This window comes from Conger conger, chromosome 14 (assembly GCF_963514075.1).
Source record: "Conger conger chromosome 14, fConCon1.1, whole genome shotgun sequence".
Classification (NCBI taxonomy): Eukaryota; Metazoa; Chordata; class Actinopteri; order Anguilliformes; family Congridae; genus Conger; species Conger conger.
In genome coordinates this window covers 38,734,228-38,746,946 of record NC_083773.1, presented here as the reverse complement: position 1 = coordinate 38,746,946, position 12,719 = coordinate 38,734,228, and the positions used below count along the sequence as shown (strand labels likewise).

Below are 12,719 nucleotides of genomic sequence, written 5' to 3'. Positions count from 1 at the left end.
TACCACTGTCCAAATACTTATGGACTGCACTGTATATGCCTTGCATCCTGGTCGATGTGCATACATCTACACTATTCCACCGAATGTGTGCCACAATGGAGGAAAAAAGAATTGTATTGGCGTGACCTCTAGCCCCGATGAAGAGGTTTGCTTTGGGTACTGTGAAGCGTTCTGACTGTTTTCAGGGAATATCCGCGGTTCATAACCTGGAGTGACAGTGCGATGATTTGCGGCTCGTGCTGAACCCAAACAGAGAGGCAGGAGACGGAGCAGGGCCGCCCTTCCGTACACTGGGAGCGCGCTGGATATTTACAGGACCTGACAGCCCGTCTTACTTCAACGTCCCTGGGCTTCTTAAGTTGGTGATTATAAGAGGCATAACCACGGCATGGCCTGTTGTGAGCAGAGCCGGCCGCGTGTTCGCATGTAGAGAAACTGTACTGTTGTCTCAATGTTTTTTTTTCAAGGCTGAATCTTGGAAATGGAGCATTTTTTTCACGCAGGTTCAATTTCTAAGAATGGATCAAACTTATTTGCATGTGCTTCTCTTGTATGTACAAATATAGTTGAATGTAGCAAATGTGAAATTTATGATGAAAGCCCTTTTTGGATAAGATTTCACTTACGTCTCAAAAATTGTGTGTGTGTGTGTGTGTGTGTGTGAACGATACGGCAGTGACTGCATATATGTCTGTGTCTGTGTCTGTGTATGAGTGAGTGATGGCAGTGATTTTGTGTGTGTGTGTGTGTGTGTGTGTGAGAGAGGTGGCAGGGATTGTGTGAGTGTGTGTGTGAGAGAGAGAGATGGCAGTGGCTGCTGGCTTGGAGAGGTGTGATTCATAGGCAGACTGACTCCCAGCAGGGGAGGGAATGAGAGAGGGAATGAGGGAGGGAAAGAGATTGAGAGAGAAAGACAAAGATGAAAGAGAAAGAGAGTGAAAATTGAGAAAGTTGAGAGAGAAAGTAAGATGGAGAGTAGAAGAAAGATTCAGTCTTTGACCAAAAGAAAAAGATGGAGAAGGAAAGAAGAAGGATGAGAAGAATAGGAAGAATATGGAGATCATGGAAGATGGAGGGAGTAAGAGAAATAAAATGGGGACTGAAAGATTGAGAGAGTAAGAGGAAAAGGAGAAAGTCAGCAAAAGAGGGAGAGAGTGTGAGAAGGATGGATAAGAGAATCACAGTAAGCACTGTGTGTTGAAGCCCGGAGTCACGGGGGACCCTGGAGGAGGAGTGGACAGACAGCTCCTGTTGTCCTGCCTGTGTCTCCCTGGCTTGCCTTCAATCAATGAATAGCTTACTCAGAGCTCCAGAGGAACAAATGCACAGGAATCTGTGTTCATTTAGACAGTGCTGGGGGGGTCTGTGTCAATCAAAAGCTGAATATATCGTAAAGATCGTAACCTGCCAAGTCACAGATGTCTGGTACCCTGTTTGCCCTGGCCAGCTCCGTTCCATTCCCCCTGCTAACTGTGTCCCATTCCCCCTGCTAACTGTGTCCCATTCCCCCTGCTAACTGTGTCCCATTCCCCCTGCTAACTGTGTCCCATTCCCCCTGCTAACTGTGTCCCATTCCCCCTGCTAACTGTGTCCCATTCCCCCTGCTAACTGTGTGTCATTCCCCCTGCTAACTGTGTCCCATTCCCCCTGCTAACTGTGTCAATCCCCCTGCTAACTGTGTGCCGGTGTTTATGATAGCGCGTTCTCAAACAGCGAAAAGGGCTCTTTATTTTCACTGCTATTCCATCTGGCCGGGCGCCGGGGTGTGAGGAGCGGCGTGGTCATCTGATTGGCTGATTGTTCTCAGTAAAGGGGTCGGTGCCATATGGGCAGGGGCACCTCTGACTCCTCTCAGGCACGACATTCGGACCAGAGCCCTGGTTCCTTTTCCACACTCCCTCTGGCTAACAGGAAAGGATGCTGCAGAACTGGTTTCTTGGGGCATGTTGATATCAAATATTATCCAGCATTCAGTATGTTCAGAGCAGAAAGCCCCCTACCTTAGGGTTCGGTCACACACGGAGTGTGTCTGGTACGATAAGAGCTGAAATTTCTTCCTTCCTCAAAACTCCCTTCTGGCTATGACTGCTGAATGCCAGCGGAGAGTTTCCATTAGGGGAAAAAATGAAAAAAAACATTTTTGGCAGAAAGGGCTCGTCACCCCGAGGGGGCGTGGCGTCAGAGGCTGGCCCGGATCCTGGTGGAGCCGTGAGGCGCTGGACGGGGCCCAGAGCCGTCCCCGCACCCCTCTCTGTCGGCTGGCGGCTGCGGCCGTCTCCTCTGCCTGCGGGCTCGGGTTAGAGGTGCAGGCCAATTATAGAAAACGCCACTCTGCTTCCAAATTTACATGTGGCGCGCTCTATCTCTCTCTCACCATCTCTCCTTCCATCTCTTCCTTTGAAGTTTAAGTTCAGGAGTGCTTTATCGGAATGACAAGCATACGAAGATAAAGATAAGAGAGTTTCTGTGGGAAAGGAAAGGAATGGGATACAGTAACTACAGTTACGGATCCCCTCCGCCCCGTTTGTCTCCTTCTTATCAGCACTTTCCGGCCTCTTCCTCTCTGCCAAAGTCGTTCTTCAGCAACATCTCTCTCTCACACACACATCCACACACACATGCACATCCACACACACATGCACACACACACACACACACACGCACACACACACACACACACACACACACACACCCATGCACATACACACACGCACACGCACATGCACACACGCACACACGCACACACATGCACACACACCCATGCACACACACACACACACACACACACACGCACGCACACATGCACACACACATGCACACACACACACACACACACACACAGACATACACAATCTCCTTTCCAGGGTGTTATGCATCAGAAGATGCATTCCTCTGTCTCCACCCCTTGGAGCCCACAGGGGAAGCTGATTTGACTGCTGAGGATGTGTGTGGCTACAGCCCTGCACCCTTCCATCCTACTGTGTGTATGAGCTACGGCTATATCAGCACAAATTACCCCCTGCCTTCAGGAGCTCCCAAAGTAAGGGAGTCCAAGTTAATGCATGCTTCAGTAAATCAGACCGAATACTTAACTGGGCTAATTTACAGAATGTCCACCCTGTTATAGCGTCTTCACTCCCAAGTATACATATGCACGAACACATTTAACGATGCATCGAAGTCGCAGAGTGACGTAATCCGCAAAAAATGCATCCTAACAGCAATTTTGACCCGTTTCAACGGTTTACTAGATCTGACGTAGATATTGTGACCTTGTAGCAACTGTTTTTGCATCGAAAAAAGCACTCACAATCCTTTTGTGAATCTGGCTTGTGATAATTATTAGCATTATTTTTTTAAATAATATTTGTTGAAATAGTAGTACCAGCAGTTGTACTGCTTGAAGTAGTATCAGTAGTAGTGGGTAGTAGTAGTGTTGGGTAGTAGTAGTAGCAGCAGCAGCAGCATCATACTGTATTATGAAAATGGGAAATATGTCCATAAACTCAGGAAGGGGAAGCTGGGTTGCTCAGTCTTTACTGGGATGGACCCCGTGGGGCGGTATCGAATGTTATCGATTCCAAGCTTTTGCTTCCAAGCAGGGAGAGCATTAACTTCGCAAGCATTAGATACAACAACAACGTGTGAAATGAAAAGTGTGGTTAAAAGGTGCCCGTGGGGCTCATCTATTTTACGTCACTGAAAATGTAGGCACTTGGCTAAATTGTCTAACTTTTATGATTTCAGCTTGCTACTGTACCTAGCAAAGTATAATATCAATTATCTTGACTGACTGGCATCAATGACCTAGCTTGGCTAGCTGGCTACTTTCAGATCAAGAGAAATCAATGATGCCCCTCTGTTTAATGGGGCGTTCCTTGTACAGTAACAACTCTGATAACGCAATGCCAGGTGAATACCTCTGTTGGTGAGCAGGGTGAAATGAGCACAGAGTTAAGACTGCTACCATCATTAGAGACAGGGGTTATCATAAATGTTATTAATAATATGAACATGACGCACTTGTTTATCTCCTGATCTTGCTTTTTTAAGCTTAATTTGATTACCCTGAAATGAGGCTGGAGTGGGTACCATGGCCTGGTGTCTCTTTAGACACTGTTCCAGTGTGTAGATGGGCCCTATGGTCTGGTACCTGTTCATGTACTGTTCCTGTGTGTGGATGGGCCCCACTGTCTGGTATCTGTTAAGGCTCTGTTCCTGTGTGTGGATGGGCCCCACAGTCTGGTATCTGTTGAGGCTCTGTTCCTGTGTGTGGATGGGCCCCACGGTCTGGTATCTGTTAAGGCTCTGTTCCTGTGTGTGGATGGGCCCCACAGTCTGGTATCTGTTGAGGCTCTGTTCCTGTGTGTGGATGGGCCCAACGGTCTGGTATCTGTTAAGGCTCTGTTCCTGTGTGTGGATGGGCCCAACAGTCTGGTATCTGTTGAGGCTCTGTTCCTGTGTGTGGATGGGCCCCACAGTCTGGTATCTGTTGAGGCTCTGTTCCTGTGTGTGGATGGGCCGCATGGTCTGGTATCTGTTAAGGCTCTGTTCCTGTGTGTGGATGGGCCCCACAGTCTGGTATCTGTTAAGGCACTGCTCCTGTGTGTGGATGGGCCCCATGGTCAGGTATCTGTTAAGGCTCTGTTCCTGTGTGTGGATGGGCCCAACGGTCTGGTATCTGTTAAGGCTCTGTTCCTGTGTGTGGATGGGCCCAACAGTCTGGTATCTGTTGAGGCTCTGTTCCTGTGTGTGGATGGGCCCCACTGTCTGGTATCTGTTAAGGCTCTGTTCCTGTGTGTGGATGGGCCCCACGGTCTGGTATCTGTTAAGGCTCTGTACCTGTGTGTGGATGGGCCCCACGGTCTGGTATCTGTTAAGGCTCTGTTCCTGTGTGTGGATGGGCCCCATGGTCTGGTATCTGTTAAGGCTCTGTTCCTGTGTGTGGATGGGCCCCACTGTCTGGTATCTGTTAAGGCTCTGTTCCAGTGTGTGGATGTAACACACACACAACACACTCGTTTGTCTGCCTGCCTTTCCACTGTTTACCCTGCTGTCACTCTGGCACGCCCTGGCTCTCACAGGACCTGTGACACGAGCATTCTTTAGGGATCACAGCGGCGTTTGCATTTTAAATACCTCTAAGAACAGGGGGGGGGGGGCAGGCAGTCAGTGAGAACCTGGACGTACGTGTGCGGGAACGGCAGACTCTCAGACTCGACCTTTTTTTTCTCGTTTGTTTGGGAAGAGAAAGGGGGAGAGAGTCACGCCCTGTGGCCTTTCAGAGACCTGCATGCGTCCCGATCCTGTGGAACCAGAGTGTGTGTTATGCAAACATGGTAAATACCTTACCTGGCAGAAAGAACGGCCGTTTAGGGGGAGGGGTGTGATTCACAGCGTGATTCTATTCTCCATAACAACCTCCCCCCCCATATACCAAAAGACAATACACCGTCCAATAACTGTCCGATGATGAATCACACCATTTTGCCTAATGGCTGCCCACAAAGTGATGTTGCAGCCTCATTGTCCTGGGACCTCTCCTCTACTCTACTCTACTCTCGCCTATTGTCCTATTATATTTCCAGCAGGCTTTCTTCTCTTTGCCAGACTGAATCCAGCCCCATCTACAAATATGCTGAGGTGGAAAATCCCAGTACTCCGAAAGTAAAGGTTCTCCCCAGTGTTCCGATAGCCAGGAGGTAGAACTATTCCAGGGAATCAGCTGCCAAAGTTCATAGTGGGAAGAAATGAACGGCAGGACTTTCTGACCTCTGGACTTTCTACCTCTGCATTTATATTACATTATAGGCATACTTCGCTCTTATCCAGAGTGACGTACAACATAGTGCATTACCAGGGACAAGCATGCTGAAAGACCCTAGAGGGTACAGTTCCAGGAATGTCCACAAAGATAAGAACTTGGACCTTATAGATTAATCTGATGAGACAGACAAACAAAAGTAGCAATATAACTGCCTCTGCAAACACAACTGGAGTAATACAAGTATACACAATTGCGATAACTACAATAAACAGCTTACATAGTCAAGTAGAAATTACAGGGAGGTAGGGAGGGGTGGGGAGAGGTGCAGCCTGAAGAGGTGCCTCTTGGTTCTGTGCTTAAAGGTAGTCAGAGTCTGTGCTGTTCTGACCTCCAGGGGGAGGTCGTTCCACCACCATGGGGTCCAACTGACATAGACTGGCTGGGCCTCACTCATCTCCCAGCTTCAGCCCTGGTCAGGACATGGAGAATTACAATCCATGGGTGTGGCGACGATTATATTTGATATATTTACACAATCCATAGAAGTGGCTCAGAATTTGATGTATTTACTATACATTGTCCACAGGTATGGCTATGATTACTTCATATATTTACATGGTACACAGATATGACTGATTATATTTGATGTATCTACATCAAATAGGCACGGCTATGTTTATATTTGATATATTTACATGGTTCACACAGATATGGCTCTGATTTATATTTGATAGACAGGTATTTACACGGTCCACCGATATGGCTATAATTATATTTTATGTATTTACATGGTCCACAGATATGGCTATGATTATATTTGATATATTTGCATGGTTCACAGGTATGGTTCTGATTTTATTTGATATTGTGACATGGTTGTCAGATGTGGCTCTGAATGACCTGGTGCCCCTGTCTCTCCTCCCATACCAGGGCAGAGCTATGGGTGTAAGGCATGATAAGAGGTCCCCAAAAAGGATAATAAAGTCTATTTTGATACATTTCAACATAAACTAATTATGAAATTATGAAAAGTACAGTTGTGTTCAAACAAAAAATATTTTTTAGTATGTTCGAAAAAATGGCAATGTCAACATTATTCTCTTCAAGCTCTCTTCAAACTGTATGAACTGAAGACATTTTTGAAGATTTAACTTGCATAACCATTGTTTTTAATAACTGCTGCGCATCTGCATTCGAGTCAACCAACCTCTGGCACCTAGAAACAGGTAGTACAGCCCAGGATGAACAAACTACATTCCACAGTTCCTGTGAATTTGGGTTTTGCTTCAGAAACTGCATTTTCAATGTCGCCCCATAAGTTTCCTCTTCGGCATACAGCAACATAATCTCTTTAAGTATTTTGATGTATTCAAACTGATCCATGATCCCTGGTATACGATCCCAACACCGTAGTATGAAAAACATCCCCATACCATGATTTTTGCGTCACCATGCTTCACTGTCTTCACAGTGTACTGTGGCTTGAATTCAGTACCCGGGGGTCGTCTGACGTACTGTCGATGACCACTAGACCCGAAAAGGACAATTTTACTCTCATCAGTCCACAGAATGTTATGCCATTTCTCTTTGGGCCAATCAATGTGTTCCTTAGCAAATTTTAACCAATTCTGCACAAGCCCTTTTTCAACAATGGTGCTTTATGGGGGCTTCTTGCTGATAGCTTAGCTTTGATTCTTCTTCTGACTGTAACAGCACTTCCAGGTAATTGTAGATCATCTTTGATCTTTCTGGAGCTGATGAATGGCTGAATCTTTGCCATTCTCACTATTCTTCGATCCGTTTTAACAGTAGTTGCTTGTGTTCTTCCACTTCGGGTGTTTGTTGCCATTTTAAAGCATTTTAGATAATTTTAGCTGAGCATCCTATAATTTGCTGCACTTCTTTATACATTTTCTTTAAAAGTCCAATCAACTTTTTAATCAAATGACTTTGTCCCTCCAAACAATGTTTGGAACAGCCCATTTTACTTAGCAATTCAGAAGGAAATATGTTTGATAACAATGTGTGAAACATTTGCTTCCCTTATTCCTTAATAAAGGACAATTATTAACACCTGTTTTTTCACAGAATGAATGAATTCTCTAATTAAACTCCACACTGCTATTATTTTGAACATGCCCCTTTCAATGAATGAGTCAATTACTCAGAACAAGCAGCGTGCATGTCATGACAGTTGGGTCGGTTGTTTTTCTATTCCACTACTACATATACAAGTAAATTATTTGCCATGCAGCAATATCACTACTGCTAATGGTTCAACAGTGTACTACTATTTTCCTGAACACAACTCTATCTTGTTTGCTTTTTTAAAAGCTGACAATACACAATGTTGCTTGGCTGCTCATGCCGCACCCACGGCAACCCCGCTAATTCCGCCTCCTTCCTCTCACCCACCTCTCTCTCACCTTCCATTTTCTTTGGGCTTTGCCTGAGAATTGTCTCAGCTATAGCTCCGGATACAGACACCATTCAACTGATGAAATAATTAGCGCTGTCACATTTGCATGTCAGCTGAGAAAATAACCCACCAGCACTTTCTTTCCTTCAGTGTGAGCAATGTGAGAATGTATTTTTTTGTAATCTTCACATGTGAATCTTCTTTGCCATTCGTGGTTTTGCATAATGGCTCTAAAGATTTTCTGTTCTTGTGTAATGAGTAGATTTCATTTTCAGAAAATGTATTGCAGGAATGTGCTTTGGGAATGCTTTATTCTACGTTCCGTTAATTACCTCGTATTTACTGGGTAAATGCATAGCTACTTGTGTAATTATTAGGTAACTACTTTTACTTCAGTGGTAAGTGCTATGAAACAAAGTTAGTATACTCAGTGAGCATTTTATTAGGCACTATATTGGACTTTTGTTTTTAGACTGCTTCTGCTGCTGTAGCCTATCCACTTAGAGGTTTGACGCGTTGTGTGTTCTTTTGCATAGACGCACATTGCAGTGAATGTATAAGACACATATGCAGTGGCCATAACAGACACATGCAGTGACTGGAAGAGATGCACATGCAGTGATTATAACAGATACACATACAGTGACTATAACAGACAATCATGCAGTGACTATTACAGACAATCATGCAGTGACTATTATAGACACTCATGCAGTGACTATAACAGACACTCATGCAGTGACTATAACAGACACATGCAGTGACTGGAAGAGATGCACATGCAGTGACTACAATGGACACTCATGCAGTGACTATTACATACACTCATACAGTGACTATAATAGATACCAACGCAGTGACTATAACTATAACAGATGCCAACGCAGTGACTATAACTATAACAGATACCAATGCAGTGACTTATTACAGACACACATGCAGTGACTAAGGAACAGAGGCACATTGTCACTTTCTCTGACATCACTGTCCCTTGTCACCTCCCCCCTCCAGCTCGTTTGCCATGTCTAAGGTCGCCGTCAAGAAACTGCACTGGCGCTCCAAGGTACAGGAGAGCTTCGTCCCTCTGGGCGGTGCCTCCGGGGAGCTGGGCGTGGCCATCGGGGGCGGGGCCGACTACGGAGAGTTCCCATTCGTGACTGCGGCCCCCGGGGGCGGGGCCACAGTGGGTGACATCATCTTGGAGATTGGAGGAACGCCCGTCCTGGGAATGACCCTGGGGGACGTGAGAGGGGTTCTGAATTCCTGCCCCCACCCCATCCGCATCAAGACCGTCTCTCCAGGTACGCCTCCTCCCGGGGGGAGTTCTGAGAGGGCAGGTGACGTAGGTGACATCGTTTGAATAGGAGTGCCACTCGTTCCCTTGGCTGGGGCCTTTTGGTCTTTAGCCTGGTGAGCTAATAGTGTTTTTTGTGGTTTCTAGAGTCAGAAAGGAACAAAGTGAGAAGACCCAATTTTCATTAAAACATTTTAAAAGTTTTTCCAAACACTCGCATATCGTGTGTTTTGGCATGGTGACCGTGCAGTCCGGCTGCCTCCACTGCTGTGTTTTGGCACGGTGACTCACTCAAAGGTCACAACTCCAATGGAGGTACAGTACCTTGTGCTAACACAGTGTGCTGCTGTGGTACTCGCCTACCAACCTCCCCATTGGGTAAGGCCACTGTAAACATCTTTTGTATTATAATATAATGCATATTACATAAATGTACACTTTCAGCATTTGGGAGCAAACATCTCTTGTTAGTAGAATTTGACCAATTACGTTCATGAACCGAGAAAGTATTACTTTAGAAATCATTTGCCACAGGACACGATACACAAAATGAACACTGAAGAAGGATTGTAAGCTGTAGGCCAGGTTGTAGGTTTTAGTTTGAGTCCCAGGCAGGGGTGCGTGGGTATTTGTACAGACACTTTACTTGCTGGATGGATGGAAAATATAAATGTCTAAGAGACTTTTTGCCCTGTTTGGGGGTATCTGCAGGGGGTGTCTGTGACCATTTTGCCAGCATAGCCGGATTTTACATCAGGAATATCCAAGTGGCCAAAAATGGGCTTCCTTTTGAAGCTCACATCCAGGTCTTATTGAGAGACGTTGCTCACAAGATGTTTCAACCACCCATTTCAATGTACAGTAAGTCAGTGGTAACAATACCGGTATGCTTTCAGACGTCAGTCTGATGAGTGAAACACTTTTAATTGCCCAAAGGCAGCTTACAGTATAGTCTTCAAGTTTATTTTACAAAGATAAATGAATGGGGTGACATGGCTCAGGCAGTAAGTCGTCTGGCAGTCGGAGGGTTGCCAGTTCGATCCCCCGCCCGGGCTGTGTCGAAGTGTCCCTGAGCAAGACACCTAACCCCCATTTGCTCCTGACGAGCTGGTCGGTGCCTTGCATGGCAGCCAATTGCCGTTGGTGTGTGAGTGTGTGTATGAATGGGTGAATGAGAAGCATTAATTGTACAGCGCTTTGGATAAAGGCGCTATATGAATGCCAACCATTTACCATTTACTTCTTCCATCATTCACTTATTCATCTCAGATGGGATGTACATTAGGTGCCCAAAATGTCCAGTACGTTCAGAACACTGATTCATATTCTTGTGACTTGTTCAGTGTTTCTTTGGGTTTCCTGTCCCTGTCATGGGAATATGAGCTCTGAAACTAATAGCAGCGTCACCCCTGTGTGAACCCCCGACTGTCGAACAGACTTGAAAGTCGCAACCCTTAGCCTCTGGTATTTCTTTTATTGGATTGTTCCCTTTTTTATCATGTGGATGCAGGTTGTTGAAAACGCAGAAGGGAGGACGGTTTTGGGGGTGTTTAAGCTTGTCGGCAGTATTTATAGAACAGGAGATGGATGTGTTTGCGCCGAGTGTCTCCGCTGGGCCATATGTCACCCACCGGTGTCTTCCCTCCGGCCTCCGCCACCAGATTGATGAGCGATTCAGTGAAGCCCACAGCGACTCAGTGAAGCCCACAGCGACTCAGTGAAGCCCACAGCGACTCAGTCACACTCGAGTCTTACGCTCCTCACTTCTGCAAGTCACTGCGGATAACCGTGCGTTTATTTTAACCTAACGTAATGTCAGGCAGTGTAAGTTTGGTACATTATTGGCATCTGGCAGATGCTCTTATTCAGAGCGACGTACAGTTGATTAGACTAAGCAGGAGACAATCCTCCCCTGGAGCAATGCAGGGTTAAGGACCTTGCTCAAGGGCCCAACAGCTGTGCGGATCTTATTGTGGCTGCACCGGGGATCGAACCGCCGACCTTGTGTGTCCCAGTCATTTACCTTAACCACTACGCTTCAGGCCGCCCTAGGTAGAGCCTGACTCCCCTAGACTCCCCACGCCCCACAACGGCAGAAATGTTGTAGAGGTTTAGCTGTTGTTTGAGCAAACATGACATTGAATGATCTAAGCAACAGTGACCATGGTATGATTATTTGCGCTGGATGTTCTAGCATCTGAGACGACAGGGGGCTGTGTATAAAAAGTACTGTACTTTCTACATAGCCAACCCATGGCAAAGTTTATAAAAATACCCTGATATAAAATTGAAGAAGGTGCACTTTAATGTTTATTGTTTTCATTATAAATGTACAATTGTGGAGTACACAGCCAGATCAAGAAAAAAAAAAAGTCTGAAATATACACTCAGTGAGCACTTTAGTACATATTTATTAGACTTATTTTTTAGACTTAAGTCTTCCTCTGCTGTAGCCTATCCACTTTTGGTTTGATGTGTTGTGTGTTCAGAGATGCTCTTCTGCATACCACTCCAGCCCTTCTCCTCTGACCTCTCTCATCAATAACGCGGTTTTGCCTGCGGAACTGCTGCTCACTGGATGTTTTTTGTTTTTCGTACCATTCTCTGTAAACTCTAGAGACTGTTGTGAATGAAAATCCCTGGAGGCCAGCTGTTTCTGAGATACTCAAACCACCCTGTCTGGCATCAACCATCATTTCGTGGTCAAAGTCCCTTAAATCACATTTCTTTCCCATTCTGGCATTTGGTCTGAAAAAACAGCTGAACCTCCTTACCATGTCTGCGTGCTTTTATGCACTTAGTTGTTGCCACATGATTGGCTGATTTAAATATTTGCATTCACAAGCTGGTGTACAGGTCTACCTAATAAAGTGATCACTGCGTGTATATAAACAATTTTACTGAATTCAAAAGACATACAGGATATGCAGAATAATATTACTAATATAATAAAACGGTGAACAGTTTCCATACCAAATATAACCCTGCAACGGTATTTTGAAGCATCATTTCTTAACTGTAAAGTGATACGGATAATGAATTAAAATAATAAAATGTTTCCATCCAGAGCTGGTGTTTGCTTCTGCACACAGGAGCTCTGCGTGTTTGCAGGAGGGGATGACGGGCACCCGGCCCGCCAGGCTGCCATGGTAACACTCATGAGCATGGCACGGGAGTGTGCCAGCCCCCCCCCCCCCCCCCCTCTCTAATCGCATTTACACGCGTTATTTCATGAAGCA

General features: G+C 45.7%; 1 protein-coding gene across 1 annotated transcript in view; it reads left to right on the top strand.

Moving 5' to 3' along the window:
* Positions 1-12,719, top strand: part of LOC133109475 (membrane-associated guanylate kinase, WW and PDZ domain-containing protein 1-like) — a 78,467-nt gene that overhangs the window by 12,447 nt on the left and 53,301 nt on the right. Inside the window, exon 2 of the mRNA XM_061218798.1 lies at positions 9,198-9,487. Within this exon, the coding sequence (XP_061074782.1) occupies positions 9,198-9,487 (290 nt within the window). The remainder of the gene's footprint in view (positions 1-9,197; positions 9,488-12,719) is intronic.